The sequence below is a fragment of the Schistocerca serialis genome, chromosome 7 (genome assembly GCF_023864345.2).
Source record: "Schistocerca serialis cubense isolate TAMUIC-IGC-003099 chromosome 7, iqSchSeri2.2, whole genome shotgun sequence".
Taxonomy (NCBI): Eukaryota; Metazoa; Arthropoda; class Insecta; order Orthoptera; family Acrididae; genus Schistocerca; species Schistocerca serialis.
In genome coordinates, this window is record NC_064644.1 from 627,976,693 (window position 1) to 628,002,663 (window position 25,971).

Below are 25,971 nucleotides of genomic sequence, written 5' to 3' on the forward strand. Positions count from 1 at the left end.
TTATATCTTATTTTACCTTCGGTTGATAAAGGATTTCTGGTATGCTCACAAAGAGAGAGCTGATTCTTCCCACCCCCCACCTCCCTTACCTTGTCCTGAAACAAACTTATCGCCAAGTATCTTGCAGTTTTTTTCCTATTATTAATCTCTTAGTCTAGTCATCAATTTAAAAGTGTCAGTTGTTGTTCCCATTGTCTAATAATTTGTACATTTATACACATGAAGTTCCAATTTTTATTTGGAACATATAGACTCTGATAATCATGAATCACAGTTCAAATGGCTCTGGGCACTATGGGACTTAACATCTGAGCTAAGGCAGGATTCAAACCTGCGACCGTAGCAGTCACGCAGTTCTGGACTGAAGCGCCTAGAACCGCTCGGCAACGGCGGCTGGCGAATCATAGTTACCATCACATGGACAGAAATACTGTGTTAACTTTATTACAACCTAGGAACATAGCTAAAAATGTCTTTACATAATTTCCAGTCCTGATTACTTTCCTTTAATTTAATCTCACAAATAGGTTAGTGTAACATGATGTTGACAGAGGCAAATTATATATACTCACAAATTATTTAGCTAGAGGTATCTGGTTTGTATGTCTGGGAGGGAGGAGGGTGCAAGCTGAAAACTTCAAGAAAAGATTACTCATTTCATACCTGCTGGATTTAACTGCAGTTTATCTCTTCCATATACCAACCACATACCTAATGTGCATGGCAAACAGTTTGAAAGTATTATTCTATACTCAGCATTTGGAACTATCAGTTCCTTCATGAGAGAGGAAAGAGGGATAAGTTTCTGAAGGTCTGAAAGGTCACTCGGACTCCACAACTAATGTGAGGACAAGAGGAACAAATGTGTCTATAAGAAGTTTTGGAATTTCACCTCCTGAAGGTAAAATACTGATCAGTCTGTCAGTCTTCTAGTAATTTTATGGTTTCCTCGCATGAATTTTCACTTGGACATGATTATTCTATGTTTCATCACTCACCTGAGAGATATCTCTGAATTCCCAAAGAGACACACCTTCAAATTGCCATCAGCTGTTATCGGTAAACGGTTGCACGTGCCACAGAAGTGTTCACTCATTGAGGTAATAAATCCCACACGTCCCTTGAAGCCTGGGACATGGTATGCCTGCAAAAAGAAATTGTAAGAAAATAGCTACTGCTGTTGTGAAAATACTATAAATGTGTTGCTCACCAAGTGGAGGAAGGAGAAAATGTGCATTAAGAAAATAGCTACTGCTGTTGTGAAAATACTATAAATGTGTTGCTCACCAAGTGGAGGAAGGAGAAAATGTGCATTAAGGGGAGTTTGAACGCCCTATCCTGACAATGTAAAATTTAGTCACTTAACTTCCCCGTACTTCAGGAACAACTGTAGCCATTGACAAGAAACTTTTACAGGACATTAAACTATATGTTCTGAGTCTTACAATAATTGCATTTCAGCCACTGCTTTTGGAAATACAATTTTTTAATTACACAGTTAAAATTTTGTGTACTTTTTTGTATGTTATTCTAAATAATTTTACTTATACATAACATTATGTTCTTCTTTTAGTTCAGAAGACTCAGGATACGTATGTCATTACTCCCTGAAAATTTGAATTCGCTACTTGAAGTAGTTTCTGAGATTTAGGGAAAAATGCAAGAGAAAATGTAAATTTTCAGGAAGAGTTTTTAAAGTTTTAATAGACTGTAACTCAATATATGCTTAACATTTTATTTTTAGTCACTCAGAAGCTCCCTGCACCATACTGTATATCATCCTCTTGATCTTTTACAAGTTTTTTTTGTTTTCTTCTTTCTGGACTCCGTAGTGGCCAACTGTGCTGCATACTCTGCTTTACCAGTGCAAACCTTGTCCATCCCTTCAAATTCTCTGATGCAGTTTGCTCCAGAATTAATTCCCATATGTTGTAACACTTTCACGCTACCAATGTTGCCATCATTAAAAGCAATAACAGCACGACTGACCCCCACTTTAGTGTCTTCATTACAAGAAAAACATTTTTTGGTCTACATCTACATCTACATCCATACTCCTCAAGCCACCTGACGGTGTAGGGTACCTTGAGTACATCTATTGGTTCTCCCTTCTATTCCAGTCTCGTATTGTTCGTGGAAAGAAGGATTGTCGGTATGTCTCTGTGCGGGCTCTAATCTCTCTCATTTTATCCTCATGGTCTCTTTTCGAGATATACGTAGGAGGGAGCAATATACTGCTTGACCCTCAGTGAAGGTATGTTCTCGAAACTTCAACAAAAGCCCATACCGAGCTATTGAGCATCTCTCCCACAGAGTCTTCCACTGGAGTTTATCTAACATCTCTGTAATGCTTTCATGATTACTAAATTATCCTATAATGAAGCATGCTGTTGGATCTTCTCTATCTCTTCCATCAACCCTATCTGGTACGGCTCCCACACTGCTGAGCAGTATTCAAACAGTGGGCGAACAAGTGTACTGTAACGTAATTCCTTTGTTTTCGGATTGCATTTCCTTAGGATTCTTCCAATGAATCTCAGTCTGGCATCTGATTTACCGACGATCAACTTTATATGATCATTCCATTTTAAATCACTCCTAATGCATACTCCCAGATAATTTATGGAATTAACTGCTTCCAATTGCTGACCTGCTATATTGTAGCTAAATGGTATGGGATCTTTCTTTCTATGTATTCGCAGCACATTACACTTGTCTACATTGAGATTCAATTGCCATTCCCTGCACCATGCATCAATTCGCTGCAGATCATCCTGCATTTCAGTGCAATTTTCCATTGTTGCAACCTCTCGATATACTACAGCATCATCTGCAAAAAGCCTCAGTGAACTTCTGATGTCATTCACAAGGTCATTTATGTATATTGTGAATAGCAATGGTCCTACGACACTCCCCTGCAGCACACCTGAAATCACTCTTACTTCGGAAGACTTCTCTCCATTGAGAATGACAGGCTGCGTTCTGTTATCAAGCAACTCTTCAATCCAATCACATAATTGGTCTGATAGTCCATATGCTCTTACTTTGTTCATTAAATGATTGTGGGGAACTGTATCGAACGCCTTGCGGAAGTCAAGAAACACAGCATCTACCTGGGAACCCGTGTCTATGGCCCTCTGAGTCTCGTGGACGAATAGTGCGAGCTGGGTTTCACATGATCGTCTTTTTCGAAACCCGTGCTGATTCCTACAGAGTAGATTTCTAGTTTACAGAAAAGTCTTAATACTCGAACATAATACATGTTCTAAAATTCTACAACTGATCGACGTTAGAAATATAGGTCTGTAGTTCTGCACATCTGTTCAACGTCCCTTCTTGAAAACGGGGATGACCTGTGCCCTTTTCCAATTCTTTGGAACGCTACGCTCTTGTAGAGACCTACGGTACACTGCTGCAAGAAGGGGGGCAAGTTCCTTCGCATACTCTGTGTAAAATTGAACTGGTATCCCATCAGGTCCAGTGGCCTTTCCTCTTTTGAGTGATTTTAATTGTTTCTCTATCCCTCTGTCATCTATTTCAATATCTGCCATTTTGTCATCTGTGCGACAATCTAGAGACGGAACTACAGTGCAATCTTCCTCTGTGAAACAGCTTTGGAAAAAGACATTTAGTATTTCGGCCTTCAGTCCATCATCCTCTGTTTCAGCACCTTTTTGGTCACAGAGTGTCTGGACATTTTGTTTTGATCCACCTACCGCTTTGACATAAGAGCAAAATTTCTTAGGATTTTCTGCCAAATCAGTACATAGAACTTTACTTTCGAATTCATTTAACGCCTCTCGCATGGCCCTCCTCAAATTACATTTCACTTCACGTAATTTTTGTTTGTCTGCAAGGTGTTGGCTATGTTTATGTTTGCTGTGAAATTCCCTTTGCTTCCGCAGCAGTTTTCTAACTCGGTTGTTGTACCACGCTGGATCTTGTCCATCTCTTATGATCTTGCTTGGCACATATTCATCTAACGCATATTGTACGATGGTTTTGAACTTTGTCCACTGATCCTCAACACTATCTGTACTTAAAACAAAACTTTTGTTTTGAGCCGTTAGGTACACTGATATCTGATTTTTGTCACTTTTGCTAACCAGAAAAATCTTCGTACCTTTTTTTAATATTTCTATTTATAGCTGAAATCATCGATGCAGTAACTGCTTTATGATCGCTGATTCCCTGTTCTGCGTTAACTGTTTCAAATAGTTCGGGTCTGTTTGTCACGAGAAGGTCTAATATGTTATCGCCACGAGTCAGTTCTCTGTTTAACTGCTCAAGGTAGTTTTCAGATAAAGCTCAAAAAATTTCACTGGATTCTTTGTCCCTGCCACCCGTTATGAAAGTTTGAGTCTCCCAGTCTATATCCGGCAAATTAAAATCTCCACCCAGAACTATAACATGGTGGGCAAATCTACTCGAAATATTTTCCAAATTATCCTTCAGGTGCTCAGCCACAACAGCTGCTGAGCCAGGGGCCCTATAGAGACATCCAACTACCATGTCTGAGCCTGCTTTAACCGTGACCTTCACCCAAATTATTTCACATTTCGGATCTCCGTCAATTTCCTTCGATACTATTGCACTTCTTATCGCTTTAAACATGCCTCCCCCTTCACTGTCCAGCCTGTCTCTGCGGTATACATTCCAATCTGAGTTTAGAATTTCATTACTGTTTACATCTGGTTTCAGCCTACTTTCTGTCCCTAGTACTATGTGGGCATTGTGACCATTTATTAATGAGAGCAGTTCTGGGACCTTTCTATAGACGCTCCTGCAGTTTACTATTAGCACATTAATATTGTTATTCCCTGCTGCATTTTGTCTACTCCTACCTTGCTGCATCTCAGGAGGTGTCTTGTCGGGCCTAGGGAGGGAGTTCTCTAACCTAAAAAACCCACATGTGCACTCCACACATACTCCGCTACCATTGTAGCCGCTTTCTGCATGTAGTGCACGCGTGACCTATTCAGGGGACCCTACATTTCTCCACCCGATAGCGGAGGTTGAGAAATTTGCACCCCAGATCTCCGCATAATCGTCTGAGCCCCTGGTTTAAGCCTTCCACTCAGCTCCAAACCAGAGGACCACTATCAGTTCTGGGAACGATACAACAAATAGCTAGCTCAGATTCCACCCCGCGAGGCTTTTCGCCTTCACCAACTCTGCTAACCGCCTGTACGAACTGAGGATGACCTCTGAACTGAGACGGCAGGAGTCATTGGTGCCGACATGAGCAACAATTTGCAGTCGGGTGCACCCAGTGCTCTCTATCACTGCCAGCACGGCCTCCTCAACATCTCGGATGAGACCCCCAGCAAGCAGACAGAGTGAACACTGACCTTTCCGCTATTTCCCTAAGGGGCTCCATCACCCGCCTAACGTTGGACCTCCCAACAACTAATATACCCCTCCCCCCACGTGCCTGCTCGGACCTTGCTGAAGGAGTGGCCACATGTCCACTCACAGGCAGAACGGGCGATGCCACACGGGCAGCCTCCACACTGACCCTCCACCTCATGCGCAGCGAACGCCGCTGAACCCGCCACTCCCCTTGGGAAGAGGGTGGCCCAACCGCGCCCGGTACCCGCAAAGATGTCTTGACAGCAGGGTCAGTGGGTGAAGCATGTAACACCTGGGGTGTACCATGCAACGCACCAGACTCCCCACTGCCGCTACACTCTGAGGCAGCAGCCTGAAGATGGCTAACCGCGGCTTCAACACATTCAGCTGTTCGCGAACAGTGGCCAGCTCCTCCTGTGTCCGTACACAGCAGTCACACATCCTATCCATCCTAAGAAATCAATTTACTGTAGAGAGTTAATCAACTTATAACTAGACTGCTAATTCACTAAAGGCGGCTGATAGTTGATTAAACTGTGGTTGCTAGACACTTCCTGTAGAAAACAATGAAAATAGCACTACCTGTCTCTGGACTGTATTGAAAACAAACACTAGCACTACTGGCACTATGGCTGACTAAACGGACTCTCTCTGACTGTATTCAAAACAAACACGAAATCTATGGAACACTATTACTAGCACCTGACAATTGAAGCTTCCTAAAAGCAAAAACACATGGAAAAAGAAGTGACAAGTAAGAAAAATAGAGTTAATACTTAAATTAGCATAGCTCGCTGCACAGCAGACGTGACGCAGATGGCTGTTACGATGACACTGACACAATAAGATTATTGAACGACTCATTGGGATTTTGAGTCTGACAATGCAGACACTTCTTCAATAATTCAGAATTGCCAGGTCTCTGTAAACAGGTTTCATGATATCCACAACTGCTGCTGGGATAGAATGTTTATGGCTGTATGACCTGTTTGAGTACGGGGCATTGCGGTAATTGCACCATGAACCAGATCTAGGAGGGCAAAGATGGTGTACTGGTTTATCATCAGCTGACAGTCACTGGAAGAAGGTAGCCCATACTGCCTGCTTCCTTTTCAACAAATCCTCAGTATTATTTCTAATGGCAATCTCATAATACTGTTGTAGTTCATCAATCATTTTGTCTGTCAGCCTGCTTCTTATGGTCTTACCACCTGAAAGTTTCTTGTATCTCAAACTTTGTTTCAACTTCCTCAATCTGGTACCCATCCTCTTCTGGACATGGCCTACACATTCCAGTTCTGTGATAAGCTTCTCACCATAAGGCTGAGTGGCTACTACACTGTTATATGCATTTGAGTCTGCATAACCTAAAAACTTAGTGTAACACATTCCCCTTTAGTTTACAGATCGGTTATAAATTTCAACAGCTGCACAGGCCTCCGTACGACTAGTTGTCCTTCATAATTTCTGTCACAGATATGCCCTTCTTCATTCCCTGATTTATACTTATAACAATGTTTGGTTAAAATCTGGAAATCTATTAGCTTTCCAGTATCCACACTGGTCACTGTAGCAACAGAATTCTTAGAACTGCAGCTGCGCTTCTACCAAGTGCCCCAAAAGCTACTGATGTGTCAATCATACGATCATTTATTTCAGCAGCTTCATTTGCAGCACCCTTAATTGACTCACATGCAGTGGATTTCACAGCAGCTCCAATAAATCCTGCATACTTGTCCATTTTACAAAGTGGGCGTGGCATATACATCACGACACACATTGTTTCTGCTGCAGTGTGTCCTTTGCCAATAGCTCTCAATCCATAAAACCACCTAACATTTATGTCAAAATAATTATCTTTACACTTATCAGAATTCCAAAATGAATGAGTGTATTTACAACTGGCAGAATTAATGATAAGTTTCCTGGCTAGTCCATTTGATACCTCAATGTCTTCATGTAAACTAACTGGCCCTCCACATACATACAGCACACACATTCACATAACAACCCTGTTAGGATGTGTAAATGTATCAGAATATAACCTAACCTACCGTTTACATGAGTTTTGTTTTGAGATAACTGTGTTATCACTATGTTTTATTTTAATCTTCGAAGCACTAATGGGTGTTTCTCTAGATACTCATGAGTTTGCCAGTATTTCATTGTCTGCAACTTCACACACCACATGCTGAACACAATGTTTCTCTTTATTCAAAAATTTATTACCATGAAACCCACATTTCTTAAAAACACTTCATTTTGGAGTCATACTTTTTGAGAGATTTACCAGTCTATTCGTCACTTTTCCTCGGAAAAACGTTAGCACTTCGATATACAAAGCATGTTTATACTATGAAAAGATATGATACTATTTTTGACAGTGCTACCAATACAAACACATAATTTAACCTTTATAACACAGCAATCCACAGCTTTCTATAGGGTAGTCCATTGATAGTGACCGGGCCAAATATCTCACGAAATAAGCATGAAATGAAAAAACTACAAAGAACGAAATTCGTCTAGCTTGAAGGGAGAAACCAGATGGCGCTATGGTTGGCCTGCCAGATGGCACTGCCATAGGTCAAACTCATATCAACTGCATTTTTTAAAAATAGGAACCCCCATTTTTTATTACATATTCATGTAGTACGTAAAGAAATGTGAATGTTTTAGCTGGACCACTTTTTCACTTTGTGATAGATGGGGCTGTAATAGTCAAAAATGGTTCAAATGGCTCTGAGTACTATGGGACTTAACTTCTGAGGTCATCAGTCCCCTAGAACTTAGAACTACTTAAACCTAACTAACCTAAGGACATTACACACATCCATGCCCAACGCAGGATTCGAACCTGCGACCGTAGCTGTCGCGCATTTCCAGACTGTAGCGCCTAGCACCTCTCGGCCACTCCGGCCAGCTGCTGTAATAGTCACAAACATATAAGTATGTGGTATCACATAACATTCCGCCAGTGCGGACGGTATTTGCTTCGTGATACATTACCCGTGTTAAAATGGACCGTTTACCAATTGCGGAAAAGGTCGATATCGTGTTGATGTATGGCTATTGTGATCAAAATGCCCAAGGGGTGTGTGCTATGTATGCTGCTCGGTATCCTGGACAACATCATTGAAGTGTCGGGACCATTTGCCGGATAGTTACATTATTTAAGGAAACAGGAAGTGTCCAGTCACATGTGAAACATCAACCATGACCTGCAACAAATGATGATGCCCTAGTAGGTGTTTTAGCTGCTGGGGCAGCTAATCCACACATCAGTAGCAGACAAATTGCGCGAGAATTGGGAATCTCAAAAACATCGATGTTGAGAATGCTACATCAAAATCGATTGCACCCGTACCATATTTCTATGCACCAGGAATTGCATGCCGATGACTTTGAATGTCATGTACAGTTCTGCCACTGGGCACAAGAGAAATTACGAGACGATGAAAGATTTTTTGCATGTGTTCTATTTAGCGATGAAGCATCATTCATCAACAGCGGTAACCTAAACCACCATAATATGCACTATTGGGCAATGGAAAATCTACGATGGCAGCAACAAGTGGAACAGCAGCGACCTTGGCAGGTTAATGTATGGTGTGGCATTAAGGGAGGAAGGTTAATTGGCCCCCATTTTATCCATGGCAATCTAAATGGTGCAATGTATGCTGATTTCCTGCGTAATGTTCTACCAATGTTACTACAAGATGTTTCACTGCATGACAGAATGGCGATGTACTTCCAACATGATGGATGTCCAGCACATAGTTTGCATGCGGTTGAAGCAGTATTGAATAGCACATTTCATGACAGGTGGATTGGTCGTCAAAGCACCATACCATGGCCCGCACGTTCACCGGATCTGACATTCCCGGATTTCTTTCTGTGGGGAAAGTTGAAGGATATTTGCTATCGTGATCCACTGACAATGCCTGACAACATGCGTCAGTACATTGTAAATGCATGTGCGAACATTACGGAAGGCGAACTACTCACTGTTGAGAGGAATGTCGTTACACGTATTGCCAAAGGCATTGAGGTTGACAGACATCATTTTGAGCATTTATTGCATTAATGTGGTATTCACAGGTAATCACGCCGTAACAGCATGCGTTCTCAGAAATGATAAGTTCACAAAGGTACATGTATCACATTGGAACAATCGAAATAAAATGTTCAAATGTACCTAGGTTCTGTATTTTAATTTAAAAAACCTACCTGTTACCAACTGTTCATCTAAAATTATGAGACATATGTTTGTGACTATTACGGCGCCATCTATCACAAACCGAAAAAAGTGGTCCAACTAAAACATTCATATTTCTTTACGTATTACACGAATATGTAATAAAAAATGGGGTTCCTATTTTAAAAAACACAGTTGATATCAGTTTGAGCAATGGCAGCGCCTTATAGCAGGCGAACCATTGTGCCAGCTGGTTTCCCCCTTCGAGCTAGACAAATTTCGTTCTTTGTAGTTTTTTCGTTTGACACTTATTTCGTGAGACATTTGGCCCGGTCACGATCAATGGACTACCCTGTATATAAAAAATTACAGATTTTATTAGGTCTTGAAGTAATGCATGTAAAAATTTTAACATTTTCAACTGGTGTAGATTATATTTTAGAAAATAAAATAAAATACTTCCCACGCAAGTTTATAAGTAATATACATATCATTTTATTTGGAAAATTGCAAATTTTATAATCAGACAAAAACCCGAAAAAGTGAAAAAGAATGTTTTCCCCTTCTAACTCCCCTTAAAGTTATGGAAATGTGCAAGCTTTCGGAGCCAGTTGCTTGTTCTTCTGGCAGAAACAATGAAGGGAAGGAAAAGGGAAGAAAGAAAAGGATTGTCAAGGTTTAAGAAATGGGGAGAGTTGCAGAAAAGCTGCAGAGAAACCCAGGCCAGGACAGACTTACTGAATGGGATGAGAAATATGTAACTAAACCAGTCTATCTCTCATACCACCAGCAGATGTGAAGTATTCTTGTGATTGGTAGTAAGTCATAAACATTAAATTATTTTCATTGTATGTTCATATGTAATACTGCACTTACCTTTGAGGTATCATTGGGCCCATTGGGAAGAGGATCAAAATCAGGCCACTGCTTTCTAATTATTTGGAGCATTTCACTAAATGAGACCATCTTCCCATCATTCCATTTGTTGCCGCTGGAAGGCATGTACTCGATAAATCTTACATCAACATTTTTCTCTTTTGTTAACTCCACAAAACTGCACACTTCATCTTCATTAAAACCTCGCATTACAACACAATTTATCTGTGGAAGAAAGACACCATTAAAAACTTGGTATCAGATAAGGCATGGTTTAAACAGAGTTTGAAAGACTTTTTGATAGGCAACTCATCCTACTCTGTAGATGAATATCTTAACAGTGGCTGTTGGGCCAGCTTAAATAAGAATGTCTGTTAGATTTCAGTTCTGAGAGCACTTTGTCATAACAGTCAAGATTATGTACTTTTTGTTTGATAAATTTATTAATAGTGCATAACAATGTTTCAGTTTGACAGTGTATCAATTCTGAAAATATTAGCTGTTCCAGTTTGTATTGTATTCACCTAGTTTGACAATCTCCTGACAAATGATCAGGGTATTCAAATGTTTTATATTTTTCATGTTATACTTTCAGGCATGTTACTCACCCATGAGAATCATCTCATGTTTTGGGTCTTGGAACAAAAGCTGAATCTAATCTAATCTAACCTACAAAATAATGGTTCTACAAGTCTGCTGTTATATTTGTATACCTCACTGATTCTGTAAAATTAATCTTTTTCTCTCTTTTTAGAGAATGTGGGAATTTATCTTAGCATGCCAAGCTGTTAACCTTCTTAACAATTTACGAAAATTAAACTACATACATCTCAAATCTTTTTCCCCACTCCAACGCAAACATCTTTTGCTGAAGGTATTATTTTAAATATCACATTAAATTAAGAAGCTTTCTTGAAACTGTGCTGCCTTTTGTGAAACAAAGTTAAAAGTGTTCTCAAGATAAAAGGTCTTCACAAAAGGAGCATTTAGTATCTGTGCAGGTGGTAACACTGACAGCCTTCATATAAACAAGCCCAAATGGTAGAACATCCTGCTTTACACATACATGCAATGGCAGAAAAAAGGAAAAGAGCACACCTTTCATTCAAGCATTGAATATATAAACTGATGAGACAAAACACTATGACCTCCTGTTTGATAATGTGTTTGTCCACAGTTGGAACACAATACAGCAGTGATTTTGCGTGGGACAAGTTCAACAAATTTCAGGTATATTCCCAGCATTATGTGAGGTATGTTCCCAGCATTATGCAGCACCGCATGTCTAAGCACAGGTCATGTAATTCCCATAAATTGGAGATCAGTGGTTTATGGGTGCAGAACTGGTATCTGATAGCATCGCAGATGTATTCCATCAGATTCAGAAGGGGTGAATTTGATTCTGGCCTCGTGACATTGAAAGTCATATTGTTGAAGCATGTCACCTTCATTAGGGACAGGGTGCGGACAGTGCACAATAATGTTCACACAGAACAAAGCTGTTATGGAGCCTTCAGTTACTACCACAGGACCCACAGAAGACCAGGTGAATGTCCTCCATAGAATAATATTGCTCCCACTGGCCTAAGTCTGTAGCAAAGTGCACCTTTCAAGCACCAATTCACTCTGTTGACAGTGTATGTGCACAAAACCGTCAAGCAGGTGTAATGCGAAACACGAATGATTCAACCAGATGACACATTTCTATTGATTCACTGCCCAATCTCAATGCTCCTGAGCCACAGAAATTGTAGTTCAACAGTGTTGTCAACATGGGATCATACAGGGGTTGTCTGCAGCAGAGCCCTATGTTTAACAATGTGCAATGAATGGTGTGCTCTGAAATACTCGTGCTTCCACCAGCACTGTGTAGCTTCCTCAGCCGAATGTCATCTTTTTCAAAGGAACCATCCCAGAATTTGTCTTAAATCATTTAGGGAAATCAAGGAAAACCCAAATTTTGGTGGCCCGATGGGACTCGGGTCCGTTGTCCTCTCGAAGGCAAGTCCACCGTCTGACCACTGTATTGGCATGACCTAGTCTTAATTAAGCCAGAAAATCTTGGGAAATGCTGACAGATTTAAGATATAACAATTTAAAACAATCCTTTCATGAATTTCACTACAATTTTCTGCTCTTTTGAAAAACAATTTCTTTTGACTGTTTTGATGTTGTTTAGTATGTTTAAATAATGATGGCAGTCTCTATAAAAGGGCAGTTCAGCTTTTAAGTTTAGTTATACTGTTTTAAACTACATCCTTCATCTATTTGTCCACCCGGAAGTGCTATAGGATATAACTTGAAGACTATGGTGAGGTGGTGGGGGACAGTCATGTGTTGAGGAGGAGGTGCTGCCAGAAATGAAGTGTGTGAGGTGACGTTATTGAAACTGCATACAGGGAGCATAAAAATACTCTATTCCATATTCATTCACAATCTACGTCTGGCCCCCATATGGTTTTACTTTTCTCCAATAAGAAAAAAGAAATTGTCAGTAACTGTCTCTATAAGGTCTTAAAAGGAAACAAACAATAGAAAATCTAGGCTGGAATAATGACCATATTATAAAAAAGATACATTGCTATTCACTGTATACAGGAAATGTTAGGTCACAGACAAGCACAACAAAAAGACTACTAAACACATAAGCTTTCGATCAGAAAGTCTTCTTCCTAAGTGGACAAAACACACACACACACACACACACACACACACACACACACACACACACACACACACACAAACATGACCGTTGTTTCTCCCATGATGCGCAGTTGCTCCCAGTCTGGCCCTAGCAGCCAGAGACCGTGGTCATGTATGTGTGATCTGCATTTGCGCGCATGTGTGTGTGTGTGGGGGGGGGGGGGGGGGCGGAAGGGGGGGGGGTTTGCACCAAAAGCTTACGTGTTTAATGGGTGGTGTATTTTTTTTTTTTTTCCCCCCTGCCTGCAACACAAAATCTACACTTTACAGTGAGTGCCAATCTATCCTTTTCATAATACTGTCGTTACCACCCTGCCAAGAGGCATATTGTGGAGTAATCCGAAGGGCTCTACTAATTTGTACAAGAGGAAGGAGAGCACAATCTCAATGTAAGTTTTTAGAAAACTGATATGTGCATTACTTCTGCAAACCTTTCAGAAAGGACACGGTATGCACTTCATTCAGCAAGATGAGTAATAAACAATATTAGCAATACTGCATCAAACTTGTTCACTTTCATCTTTGGATTAAACATTCGATTTCAGAGAGGACAGAATTTGGCAGAATCAAATTTTGGGGATATGTGGAACTGGGACAATGGCATATTTTTTACCCATTCAACAAACTAAGCACTGCTGATTGCTACTTTTATTGTGTCTGCTGCTGCAATGCATATATGAAACTGTAAGTGCAGCATCTATGCTGGAATAAAATGTTATACAAATGAAACAAACAGGCACAGTGAAATAGAGTAGTATGGCTCATCAATTCGGTCTCACAGATTAGCAGGTGTTGACTTGAAAGATAATACTTAAGAAGTTGAATCCAAAGGAGAGGATGTACCATATTTACTCAAATCTAAGCCGCATTTTTTCCGGTTTTTGTAATCCAAAAAACCGCCTGCGGCTTAGAATCGAGTGCAAAGCAAGTGGAAGTTCTGAAAAATGTCGGTAGGTGCTGCCACAACTAACTTTTGCCATCGAATATATGTAGCGCTACACAGGCATGCTTCGTAGGCACAAAGATAAATACTGGCGCCAAAACCTCTGTGTCAGTAAATAAATTTAAAAAAAAAAGGTGGAAGACGATTTTCATACATTATCCAACGAAGTAAATATAAATTCCGTATTGTTCATCTTCGAATGTAGCAGAACTTCAATGTATTACGAAAATCCGACTGGCAAGACTGTTTCGGATGTTTGTCAATATGGCCAACTCTATGTTCTGAATTTTTTCCTACCTGTGAGAAGAGATGGTTGCTTATAGGAACCTGATGAAATGTGAATCACATGCAGTATTCTCTTCATCATAAGAGTAATACGAATATAAACATGTTGCCATGTATTCTTTCGTGTTTGCTGCTATCTTATTTAAATCCTGTCTGCCTAATAAACTACGAAACTAGAGTGAGACAACAGCAAATGCGGAAGAATATACGTATCGTGTCATGTTTATATTCGAATTATTCTTATGCCTAATAGTGATACAGTCAGAAATGAAGCACGGCAACTGACTAGATTTTTAAATCTAAGATGACTCTAATTTCTGTGCAGAATTTGATGTACTAAAGAAGTGGCCGCAGAGATTTTCAAATGGAGATAAATTTTTGCCTAACTCTCGTTCAGAACATGTTCTATCATACGCAGTCTATTATTTGGTTCTTGTTGATCATTATCAAAGAAAGCAGCAGTGTAAGTAACAACAAATAGTCTCTTGCCATTGTTTCGCTAATGAGACAATTTCTCTCTCTTTTTTTTTTTTTTTTAATTGTAGGTGGTGGTAGCGTGCATTAAATCAGGCCATGCCGCGAGCGACGACAGGCCGCAAACACGCACTATCAGAATGCGACAAACAATGCATGACACAGTACAGTAATGTATTTTCAGTTTAGAGTGACATAAACGCCTATAACAAGGAAAACAGCACTTCTCAGATCAAAGCAAAATAAGCAATTGATTCAAACCAGACGAAGCACGTGAAAAAGGAAGGGTACCAGTATAAATACAGACGGAGCGCCTGACGCATAGCAAAGGCTACCTGGTAAAGCTTAAGTGCTAAGCTTACAACTCGAACCAAACTACTGTAGCTGTATCGTCATTCATTCGACCTAAATTGTGTCTCATATTAAAATGGACCGACTTTGTTTCGATTTGGAGGTGCGGCCTAAAACTTTTCTCTCCCCTTGAACTTCGAGTCTCAAATTTCAGGTGCGGCTTAGATTCGGGATTTTTTTTTTTTTCCTTCCTTTATTTCGAGTCTCATTTTTCAGGTTTGAGTGCAGCTTAGATTTGAGTAAATACAGTAGGTGGTATTTCAACTAATTCTGACTATGAAATAAAACAAAGTTCAGCAGGAAGCTCTGACGAATCAAAGAGCAGCGATGAAGATTCTGAAGAATAGTAAAGTATGAGTTAAGAAATAAGATGCTACTGAGATCGTAAATTTTTGTTGTGTTGATGAATCTGTTAACAAACATATTCAAAAATGCACTGAAACATTGGCACATGTAGTGTTGGGAGGTGATAAACTATCATTACGGTTAGAGGAGCTACGTCTTTCTTGCTGTTCTACTCCTACATGACACTGTATCTGAAGGTATAGAATGAATCTTCACTGGCTAGAGAAATGGGTAACACAATTTTACAAGTCTCTGCTGTCATGCAATCTCTTCAGGGAAATCATGACTGTACTAAGATTCAGTTTGTGGTTGACAAGGTCAGAGTCATTAAGAAATGCAAGGCAGCTACCATGTCAGTCCTAGAAGAGAGAGACATAGCATACTGTCAAAGCATGTACATTCCCGGTCCATATGTTTGTGGTGATGTAATAACCAAGTAATACTGAAGTGTGATCCAAGTCGCACAAATATGGCTTTAATAATAACCTCCGAACAATATGCCTCTAAGGACTCAACAAGACACAGAACACTGATGTGCACATTACAAACTAGAATCACACAGAGAGACAGTCAGCACTGTTCCACACCTATATATGTGAGAGTCGCCAGCAGATGGCACGGCAGGGACCGCGCCACACGCTTGGCTTCCAGAGACGGCATCCAGCAGCCAGCCTGCAATGATCAGTGGGTGACCAATTTAAAGACGCATGTACGGCAACACCACTCTCGGTGCACTCACACTGACACGTACTAGTAGCACAATACAGCAGTGATGAGCAGTAGTACCCCTCCTGTCTTGCGCGCCTTTTATCTGGCTCTACAATTTACTTTCCTAGACCCACACAAATGCCTGATCCTCCTAATTCAGTTTGCTCTGCAGACTATTTAAAATTCACAAAGAAAAAGGAGCCACAATTGCACTTTGTGTGCCAGTTACTTTCCAATACATTGCCACCAGCTGATCTTATTTAAGAATACTCAACTTTCGTAGCCATACTTACAGCACATCCTTTGCTTCCTGGCCTAAATCCAAGTTAACTACCAGCCCCCCTGCCCCCCCCCCCCACACACACGCCCCTCCCCCCCTCTCTCCCCCCCCCCCCAATCAGCTAGTTGTGTGCTGTTATCTCACGTCACACCCTAGTCTATGAGTGCCCAGCTGTCTGTCGCCTGACCCCTCTACCTGCACCCCTAGCTAGCCCACAGATGGCTCCCCACTCTCCCACAAGCCACTAAATGCTTCCCTCCAAACCCCTCCCATCTCTCTCCATCCCTCAGATTGCCTCAACCCACCCCATCCTACCCCACTCTAAAGCCCCACCTCACTCCAGAACACTCACCATGGGCCAGTAAAGAGCTGGCAGTTGAGCGACCACAACATAAGGAGACATGCATGCGCATGTGAGTGTGTGTGTGTGTGTTTGTGTGTGTGTGTGCGTGTGCGCATGTTTTCCCTACATCTAGAAAAAGAAAGTGCATTCTGGAAGCTCGCCAAGCAACGTACCTTTTAGTTTGGAAGGTAGAAGACGAGGTACTGGTGGAAGTAAAGCTGTGAGGACGGGTCGTGAGTCGTGCATGGATAGCTCAGATGGTAGAGCACTTGCCCACAAAAGGCAAAGGTCCCAAGTTTGACTCTTAGTCCTGCACACACTTTTAATCTGCCAGGAAGTTTCATATCAGTGCACACTCCACTGCACAGTGAAAATCTCATTCTACATACCTTTTGTTCGTGTGCCTATCGATGAGACAGTGCTTCTGCCTTTTGGTGAGCCATCTGCTTTATTCCTAAATAATTCGTAATTTTCAACAGAAACTTTCCGTACGTTATTATTGCATCCTACATTACAATATGCAATTTCCACAATATGTGGTCATCTGTGAATATAATGGGGGTAACAACTGTAGGAGACCAAAAACTGACTGCAGTAAGCAAGTTCAAGTTATTGTACGCTGCAGTAGTTATGCAGAGGTGAAGAGGGTCACACAGGATAGGCTAGCATGGGCAACTCCATGAAACCAATCTTCAGATGGAAGATCACAACAATAAAAACATTTGATTCAGCATACACCAGACTCCAATCAGCGTACACAACCTGTATGCTCAGAAACACAGAAAATCATATTGGTTCCATCAGCAGGAAACTTCAGCCCGTAATTGTTATGGAACACTGCGGTGATTTTGTTCATTAATAAAACCCAAAACTGGGGAGCAATAAGAGAATATTGTTATAACTTCTTATCAACCTCGTTACCAAAATACATATTAAGAAGACTGGTAAATTATTATTTTAAAGGGGTCACTCCAAAGCGCCACGAAAGTATTTGAGCAATGTATAAAATTAGAGAATCGGTGCACAATATTGAAAGCCTATCTACATTATCTATATCTGCATGACTAGTCTGTAATTCACAATTAAATGCTGGCAGAGGGTTCAGAGAACCACCCTCAACCTATTTATCTACCATTACAATCCCCTACAGCATTTGAGGAAAAACAAACACTTCAATATTTCCGTACAAGCTCTCATTTCTCTTATTTTATTACAATGATCATTTCTCCCTATGTAAGAGGGCTCTAACAAAATATTTTCACATTCGGAGGAGAAAGTTGATGATTGAAATTTTAAGAACCTGCTCCAGCAAAATGCTTTTGCTTTAATGACTGCCACCCCATTTCACATGTGATATCTGTGGCATGCACTTTCCTGTTTCCCAATAATACAAAATGAGCTGCCTTTCTTTGAACGTTTAAATGATGTCCTCTGTCAGTCCTATCTGGTAAGGATCCCACACCATGCAGAATACTCCAAAAGAGGACAGACAAGTATAGTTGTAGATAGTCTCTTTAGTAATCCTAATCTTCTAAATGTTTTACTATTAAATCACAGTCTTTTGTTTGCTTTCCCACCGCATTATCTATGTGAGCATTCCAATTTAAGTTATTTGCAAATGTAATTCCTAAGTATTCAGTAGACTTCACAGCCTTTAGATCTGTGTGAATTATCATGTAAACAAAATTTAGTAGATGCCTTTTACTACTCATGCAGATGACATAACAATTTTTATTATTTAAGGTCAGTTACCACTTTTTGCATCATATGGATAGGTAGCCTAAATCATTTTGCAGTTCATTTTGATCATCTGATCACTTTACAAGACAGTAAATGATTTGCAAGACTGTAAATGATAGCATCATCTAAGAGGACTGCTCAGATTCTCTCTTAAATTGTCAATGTAGATCAGCAACAGCAGGTGGTCTATAACACTTCCTTGAGGAATGTCAGATATCACTTCTGTTTTACTTGATGATTTTCCATCAATTACTATGAACTGTGACCTTTCTGACAGGAAACCACACATCCAGTTGTACAACTCAGACAATACTCCATAGGCACACAATATGATTAGAAAATGCTTGTGAGGAACTGTTTCAAAAAGTCTTCTGGAAATCTACAAATATGGAATCAATTTGAGATCCCCAGTCGACAGCACTTATTACTTTGTGTGACTAAAGAGCTAGCTGTGTTTTAAAAGGTCAATATTTCTGAATCTATCTTGCCTATTTATCAATTATCTTTGAGATAATTCATAATATTCAAACACAATATATGTTCCAAAATCCTAATGCAAATCAACATTAGTGATGTGAGTCTGTTATTTAGTAGATTACTCCTCTTTTCTTTCTTGAGCATTGGTGTGACCTGAGCAACTTTTCAGTCTCTAGGTATGGATCTTTATCAAATGAGCGGCTATATATGATTTCTAATGGAGCTATTGTATCAACATTCTCTGAAAGAAACATAAATGGTTTATGACACTGAGGAGAGCTACTACTAAGTTACTCACAGTTGCAGTTGTTCTTGATTTGAATACTGTAATATTTACTTTGTTGTCTTTGGTGAAGAAATTTCAGAAATCCGTGTTTAGTAACCCTGCTTTAGTAGCACTGTCATCAGTAACATTACCACAGCTATTGCACAGTGAAGGTATTGGTTGTGTCTTGCCATTGGTGTACTATACATGCAACCAGAACCTCTTTGGATTTTCTTCCAGATTTCAAAACGAAGTTTCACTATGGGAACTATTAAACACATCTTGCACTGAAACCCACCCTAAGTTTCGAGCTTCAGTAAAACATCGCTAATCTTGGAGATTTTGCATTCTTTTAAATTTTGACATGCTTTTTTTCATTGCTTCTGCAGCTGAGTTTTGACATATTTGTGCACCACCCTTTTAATTTATTTGGTATCCTTTCAATTTATTTGGTATATATCTCTTAATTGATGTCGATACTATTTCTCTGAATTCAAACCATCTCTGGTCTACACTTACATAGTCAGACTTGAAGGAGTAGAGACTTAGTAGAGACCGTCTCCTTGGAAGGCATCAAGTTAATTTTTATCTGCTTTCTCATTAAATGTCCTATTGTGTAGGGCTAAAAATTAATAGAGATAAGGCAAACAGAATGTGCAAAGTAAGTGGAAATTACTCGTCTCTTCCCCAATTACAGTGCAATAGAAGATACTACAAGATGTTGACAGATTGCCATATCTCGGTAGCTTTATATGTAATAATGAGGTCACAGATGCAGAAATCACCAGCAGAACTGGAAAATCAGTCCATATGGCACTTAGGTCTGTAATATGTCAACAAAGCTTTGACTGTACTCCTTTATCGTTTATATGTGTGAGACTTGGAAAATGTCAGTAAAATCAGCACACAGTCTCCATATTTTTCACCAACAATGCTAGAGATGAATTCTGAAGATGTTAACCCAACCAAGTTACAAACGATGAAGTGCTGAGAATACGAGCTCTACACAGCCTGCACAAAATTATTGTTGAAAGAAGACTGAAGATTGCAGGTTATTTTCTATGCATGTAAGGTGGAAGAATCCCAAAATAAACACTGTTGTGGAAATCAATGGACAGATAAAGATGTACAGGAAGACCTTTTAACACCTGGAACTTTTGCAATGAATCTTCAATGCATGGACACAAACTTGGAGGAAGGTGAGAACTTGGCAGCTGATCGAGTGAACTAGTGGAAACCAGTTCCTTGTATGGTACACAGCAAATCTGAGTAAGTTAGTAAGTAAGTAAGTAAAGTAAGTACAAATGGGGAATTTGCAAAACTGTTGGATGATCGATATTATTGTCTAGATTTGACACTGTTGGACTTCTACCTTTTCCTTGATGTGTATTCTTCAAATTGTGAGTTTTATGAGAAAGCTGATAGATACTTACCAATCAACCTTCCCTGACACGAACTGACATTGTCTCTTTATAAATTCTACTGTGCTAACAATTATCTACTGAGAATCCTCGACTAGGTCTCCGCAGCTCAAATGAGCCAGTTTCTTTTAAATTTCTGTCTTTGGCTATAATTGTCTTCCAAGTATGGTGACACAACATCCTGTCATGAAACTTTTGCCTTTACACTTGTTTACTTTTCTGGACACTGCCTTTTTCTGCACTGTGCACCAAATACACTATGTGAGTAACGCCCAATCTCCAACAACCAATCGCGAACTGTAAACAGTTGTTCACTCTACCAGGGCACATAACAAACAATTAACATTTGTGTTTTAGTGTTCTAAGCTGTGAGTTCATCAGCGGACAAATAATTTAGTACCTATTCCTGGACAGCCGGAGTGGCCGTGCGGTTCTAGGCGCTACAGTCTGGAACCGAGTGACCGCTACGTTCGCAGGTTCGAATCCTGCCTCGGGCATGGATGTGTGTGATGTCCTTAGGTTAGTTAGGTTTAATTAGTTCTAAGTTCTAGGCGACTGATGACCTCAGAAGTTACGTTGCATAGTGCTCAGAGCCATTTGAACCTATTCCTGACGTGCTGTTGTCTGGAACAACTGACATGATCCAAAATATTACTTTCTTTTATTATAGCTTCACTTTTATTTTGTCTAATGATTACTAATTTCAGTATCAAATTCCATCATCAAGCCACTATATGATCAGAAAGCATAGTGTATCATTAAAATATTGTTTAATAAACAGATTACCATTATATCGTCATTCCTTAAAGCAATGTCCAAAGTGGAAGGACAGATGATTAATTTTGAGTATATACAAAAGTCAGAGTACTGAACCAGATATGAAAGAAGGAAAACCAGAAGGGCAGTGAGAGACGGGTGCCTTCTATCACCTTACTTCCTTAATATGTTCATCAAGGAAGTAATAACAACAACAAAGAAAAGATGACAAGAATCAAAAGGTAATTTCTGGAATACTCCAAGGAAATGTGATAGGACCATTACATTTACAATGTATATAAATGATCCAGTAGAAAGTGTCAGAGGCTCCTTAATATTGTTCACAGGTATTACACTTGTCCATAAGAAAGTATCAACAACAGAAGACAGTATCAATTTGCACAATGACCTGCAGAGGATTGGTGAATGATGCAGGCTCTGGCAGTTGACCCTGCACATAAATAAATGTAACATATCACACACACACACACACACACACACACACACACACACACACACACACACACACACACAGGAAAAGAAATCCAATACTGTACAACTACACTATTAATGACAAATTGCTGGAAACAGAATCTACCATAAAATATCTAGAAGTAACTATCCAGAGCAACCTTAAAGTGGAATGACCACATAAAACAGCAATAGAAAAGCAGATGCCAGACTAACATCCACAGGAAGAATCTTAAGTGAATGTAAATTACCCCTGTGTCCTTACCCAGTACGACTGACAGAAGAGAGAAAGAAGATCCAATGAAGTGCGGAGTGTTTTGTCACAGGATCATTTAGTCACTGTGAGATCATTACAGAGAAGCTCAGCAACTCCAGTGGTAGATGCCATAAGAGAGCAGTCGTGCATCACGGAAAGATTTACTACCCACGTTTCGAGAGAGTAGTTTCTGAGAAGAGTCTGACAACATAATAGCTTCTCTCATATACAATTCACGAAATGATCACGAGAAGAAAATTTGAGAAGTTAGAGATAATACAGAAGCGTACTGACAGTCATTCTTCCCAAGCACTGTTCACAAGTGGAACAAGGCAGAGGGGATCAGTTGGTGGCATGAGACGTACTCCCTGCCACACACAGTTAGGTGGTTTTTGGAGCATGATGTCAATATGGAGACTTAATTGCATGCATATACACTGCAGATTGACGACATCGCAATAGTAAATCAGAGTAGGAACTAAATAAAATGTTTCAGGCCTTAAATCAAGAAATGGTAAAACTAAAGCTAAAAATGAATACAAAGAAGACAAAAGTTATGGCTACAGACAAGAAAGGAGGTGGAGGTAGGACTGACACAAGAACAGGCAATGAGCAACTCAAGAAAGGAACTGAAATTCACTATCTCAGTAACATTTTGCAAGAAAACAATCAATATTTCAAGGCATTCAAGAAAAGAATAGCACAGGTGAAGAGTTCCTTCCAAAATAAGAAGAAGCTGCAACTGAATAAACATATCAGCTCCCACATTAAGAAAATATTTGTAAAGACCTTTGTGTGGAGTGTTCTGACACAAAGATGCAAAATCTGTACATTAGAAAAGCCAAAGGAAGCTCACCTCAAACCTGCTGAAATGTGGTTCTGGAGGAGAAGTACAAGAACTAGCTGCATTGACAGAAAAATTAAAGGAAATAGGAGAGAAGAAAGAACCACTGAAAGTTATAGGCCAGAGCAAAGCAAAATACACGGACACTTAACTGGAGATGATAATCTTTTAAAAAACATTTCTGAAGGCAAGATCGTAGGTAAGAAAACAAGGGGATGACTGAGAACATCCTACTTAAACAATATGATCAATGAATGGGATTTTCTTCACACATGGAGATGAAGACAACTGCTGAAGAGAGGAAGCTGTGGCTGCAGAGACAAGGTTTAACCTTTTGGAAGAGTAAGGACAAACTAATACAAAATATGATTCTGCATGGCAGCTACATATGGAATAAATGACAACTTCTTGTGTGCATTCATCAAGTCACTTACCCCAGTAGGTGTCTTATCTACTAAAAGTAAAGGTCACTGTTGTGCTTTCAATAGATGTGAACTGCACACTGAAAATGGTATGTCTAGTTTGCAGTTGTACAGAAGCTTTTTATTTTGCAAAATGGTTCAAATGGCTCTAAGCACTATGGGACTTAACATCTGAGGTCATCAGTCCCCCAGACTTAGAACTACTTAAACCTAACTAACCTAAGGACATCCCTGCCTGAGGCAGGATTCGAACCTGCGACCATAGCAGCAGCACGGTTCCGGACTGAAGTGCCTAGAACCGCTCGGCCACAGTGGTCAGCTTTTATTTTGCAAAGAAATTTTTGATAATAAGATGAACTGATGCTGGTACTCGCTACTGAAACCAGTAGTACTTAGACACAACAAAAGTGTGACTACAGAATTAAGAATAATTTTTCCAAACAATTGAGTATTTTTTTCAAAACAACACTACAATAGAGGAAACTTATTTTAAACTAAAGACACAAAAGAAAAAAAGAGAAACTGTAAAGATCTTGAGTCTCATAAGACTCTCTTTGGAGGAAAATATAAGATATTTAATTGGTAAACTTGCAAGGCATACTTTTTTATGTTGTATAAACTACGAAACTGTTAGCATCATCAGCTAAAATTTACTTCTTCTGTCTTAATATACCTTCCTTCACTTACAGCTGCAGTGTGGAGACAGGGGTGAGGGTGGGAGCGGGGATGGGGGCGAGGGTGAGGGCGTACTGCTTTAAAATGGTGATTCTTGTATTGATATTCTTAACAACAGATTTATATCTTTTGCTTATGAAAGTCTGCATGTGATGACAGCTGCACTAGTAATACCTTCACAGGGTCGTATTCAAGTTGCAAGGCTAGATCTATGACAGCCATGACACGCTCCCAGCCTTTCCTCCTCGTGATCTGGTTGTAGCGTTGGGACTGCAGGGTGTCTAAGCTGATGTTCAGACCGTCAAGCCCCGCCCTCTGCAAGGCAACCAGCTGTCTTGTCAATATGAGGCCATCGGTTGTCATTAAGACACTTTCGAGATCTTTTATTTTCTTCAAGGCACCTGTGAAACAGCAAATTATTCTAAACAAACTGAAACAAATAATTTGTAACATTGCTGCTGCATATCAAACATGAACCATGGACCATGCCGTTGGTGGGGAGGCTTGCGTGCCTCAGTGATACAGATGGCCGTACCGTAGGTGCAACCACAACGGAGGGGTATCTGTTGAGAGGCCAGACAAACATGTGGTTCCTGAAGAGGGGCAGCAGCCTTTTCAGTAGTTGCAGGGGCAACAGTCTGGATGATTGATTGATCTGGCCTTGTAACATTAACCAAAACGGCCTTGCTGTGCTGGTACTGCGAACGGCTGAAAGCAAGGGGAAACTACAGCCGTAAGTTTTCCCGAGGACATGCAGCTTTACTGTATGATTAGATGATGATGGCGTCCTCTTGGGTAAAATATTCCGGAGGTAAAATAGTCCCCCATTCGGATCTCCGGGCGGGGACTACTCAAGAGGACGTCGTTATCAGGAGAAAGAAAACTGGCATTCTACGGATCGGAGCATGGAATGTCAGATCCCTTAATCGGACAAGTAGGTTAGAAAATTTAAAAAGGGAAATGGATAGGTTAAAGTTAGATATAGTTGGAATTAGTGAAGTTTGGTGGCAGGAGGAACAAGACTTTTGGTCAGGTGATTACAGGGTTATAAATACAAAATCAAATAGGGGTAATGCAGGAGTAGGTTTAATAATGAATAAAAAAATAGGAGTGCGGGTTAGCTACTACAAACAGCATAGTGAACGCATTATTGTGGCCAAGATAGACACAAAGCCCATGCCTACTACAGTAGTACAAGTTTATATGCCAACTAGCTCTGCAGATGATGAAGAAATTGATGAAATGTATGACGAGATAAAAGAAATTATTCAGGTAGTGAAGGGAGACCAAAATTTAATAGTCATGGGTGACTGGAATTCGTCAGTAGGAAAAGGGAGAGAAGGAAACATAGTAGGTGAATATGGATTGGGGGGAAGAAATGAAAGAGGAAGCCGCCTTGTAGAATTTTGCACAGAGCATAACTTAATCATAGCTAACACTTGGTTCAAGAATCATGAAAGAAGGTTGTATACCTGGAAGAAACCTGGAGATACTAAAAGGTATCAGATAGATTACATAATGGTAAGACAGAGATTTAGGAACCAGGTTTTAAATTGTAAGACATTTCCAGGGGCAGATGTGGATTCTGACCACAATCTATTGGTTATGAACTGCAGATTGAAACTGAAGAAACTGCAAAAAGGCGGGAATTTAAGGAGATGGGACCTGGTTAAACTGAAAGAACCAGAGGTTGTAGAGAGTTTCAGGGAGAGCATAAGGGAACAATTGACAGGAATGGGGGAAAGAAATACAGTAGAAGAAGAATGGGTAGCTCTGAGGGATGAAG

General features: G+C 40.1%; 1 protein-coding gene across 1 annotated transcript in view; it reads right to left on the bottom strand.

Moving 5' to 3' along the window:
- Positions 1–25,971, bottom strand: part of LOC126413311 (molybdenum cofactor biosynthesis protein 1-like) — a 101,473-nt gene that overhangs the window by 39,934 nt on the left and 35,568 nt on the right. The window contains exons 3-5 of the mRNA XM_050083210.1: positions 24,360–24,615; positions 10,427–10,651; positions 999–1,144 (exon numbers count right to left, since the gene is read on the bottom strand). Coding sequence (XP_049939167.1) covers positions 999–1,144; positions 10,427–10,651; positions 24,360–24,615 — 627 coding nt within the window. The remainder of the gene's footprint in view (positions 1–998; positions 1,145–10,426; positions 10,652–24,359; positions 24,616–25,971) is intronic.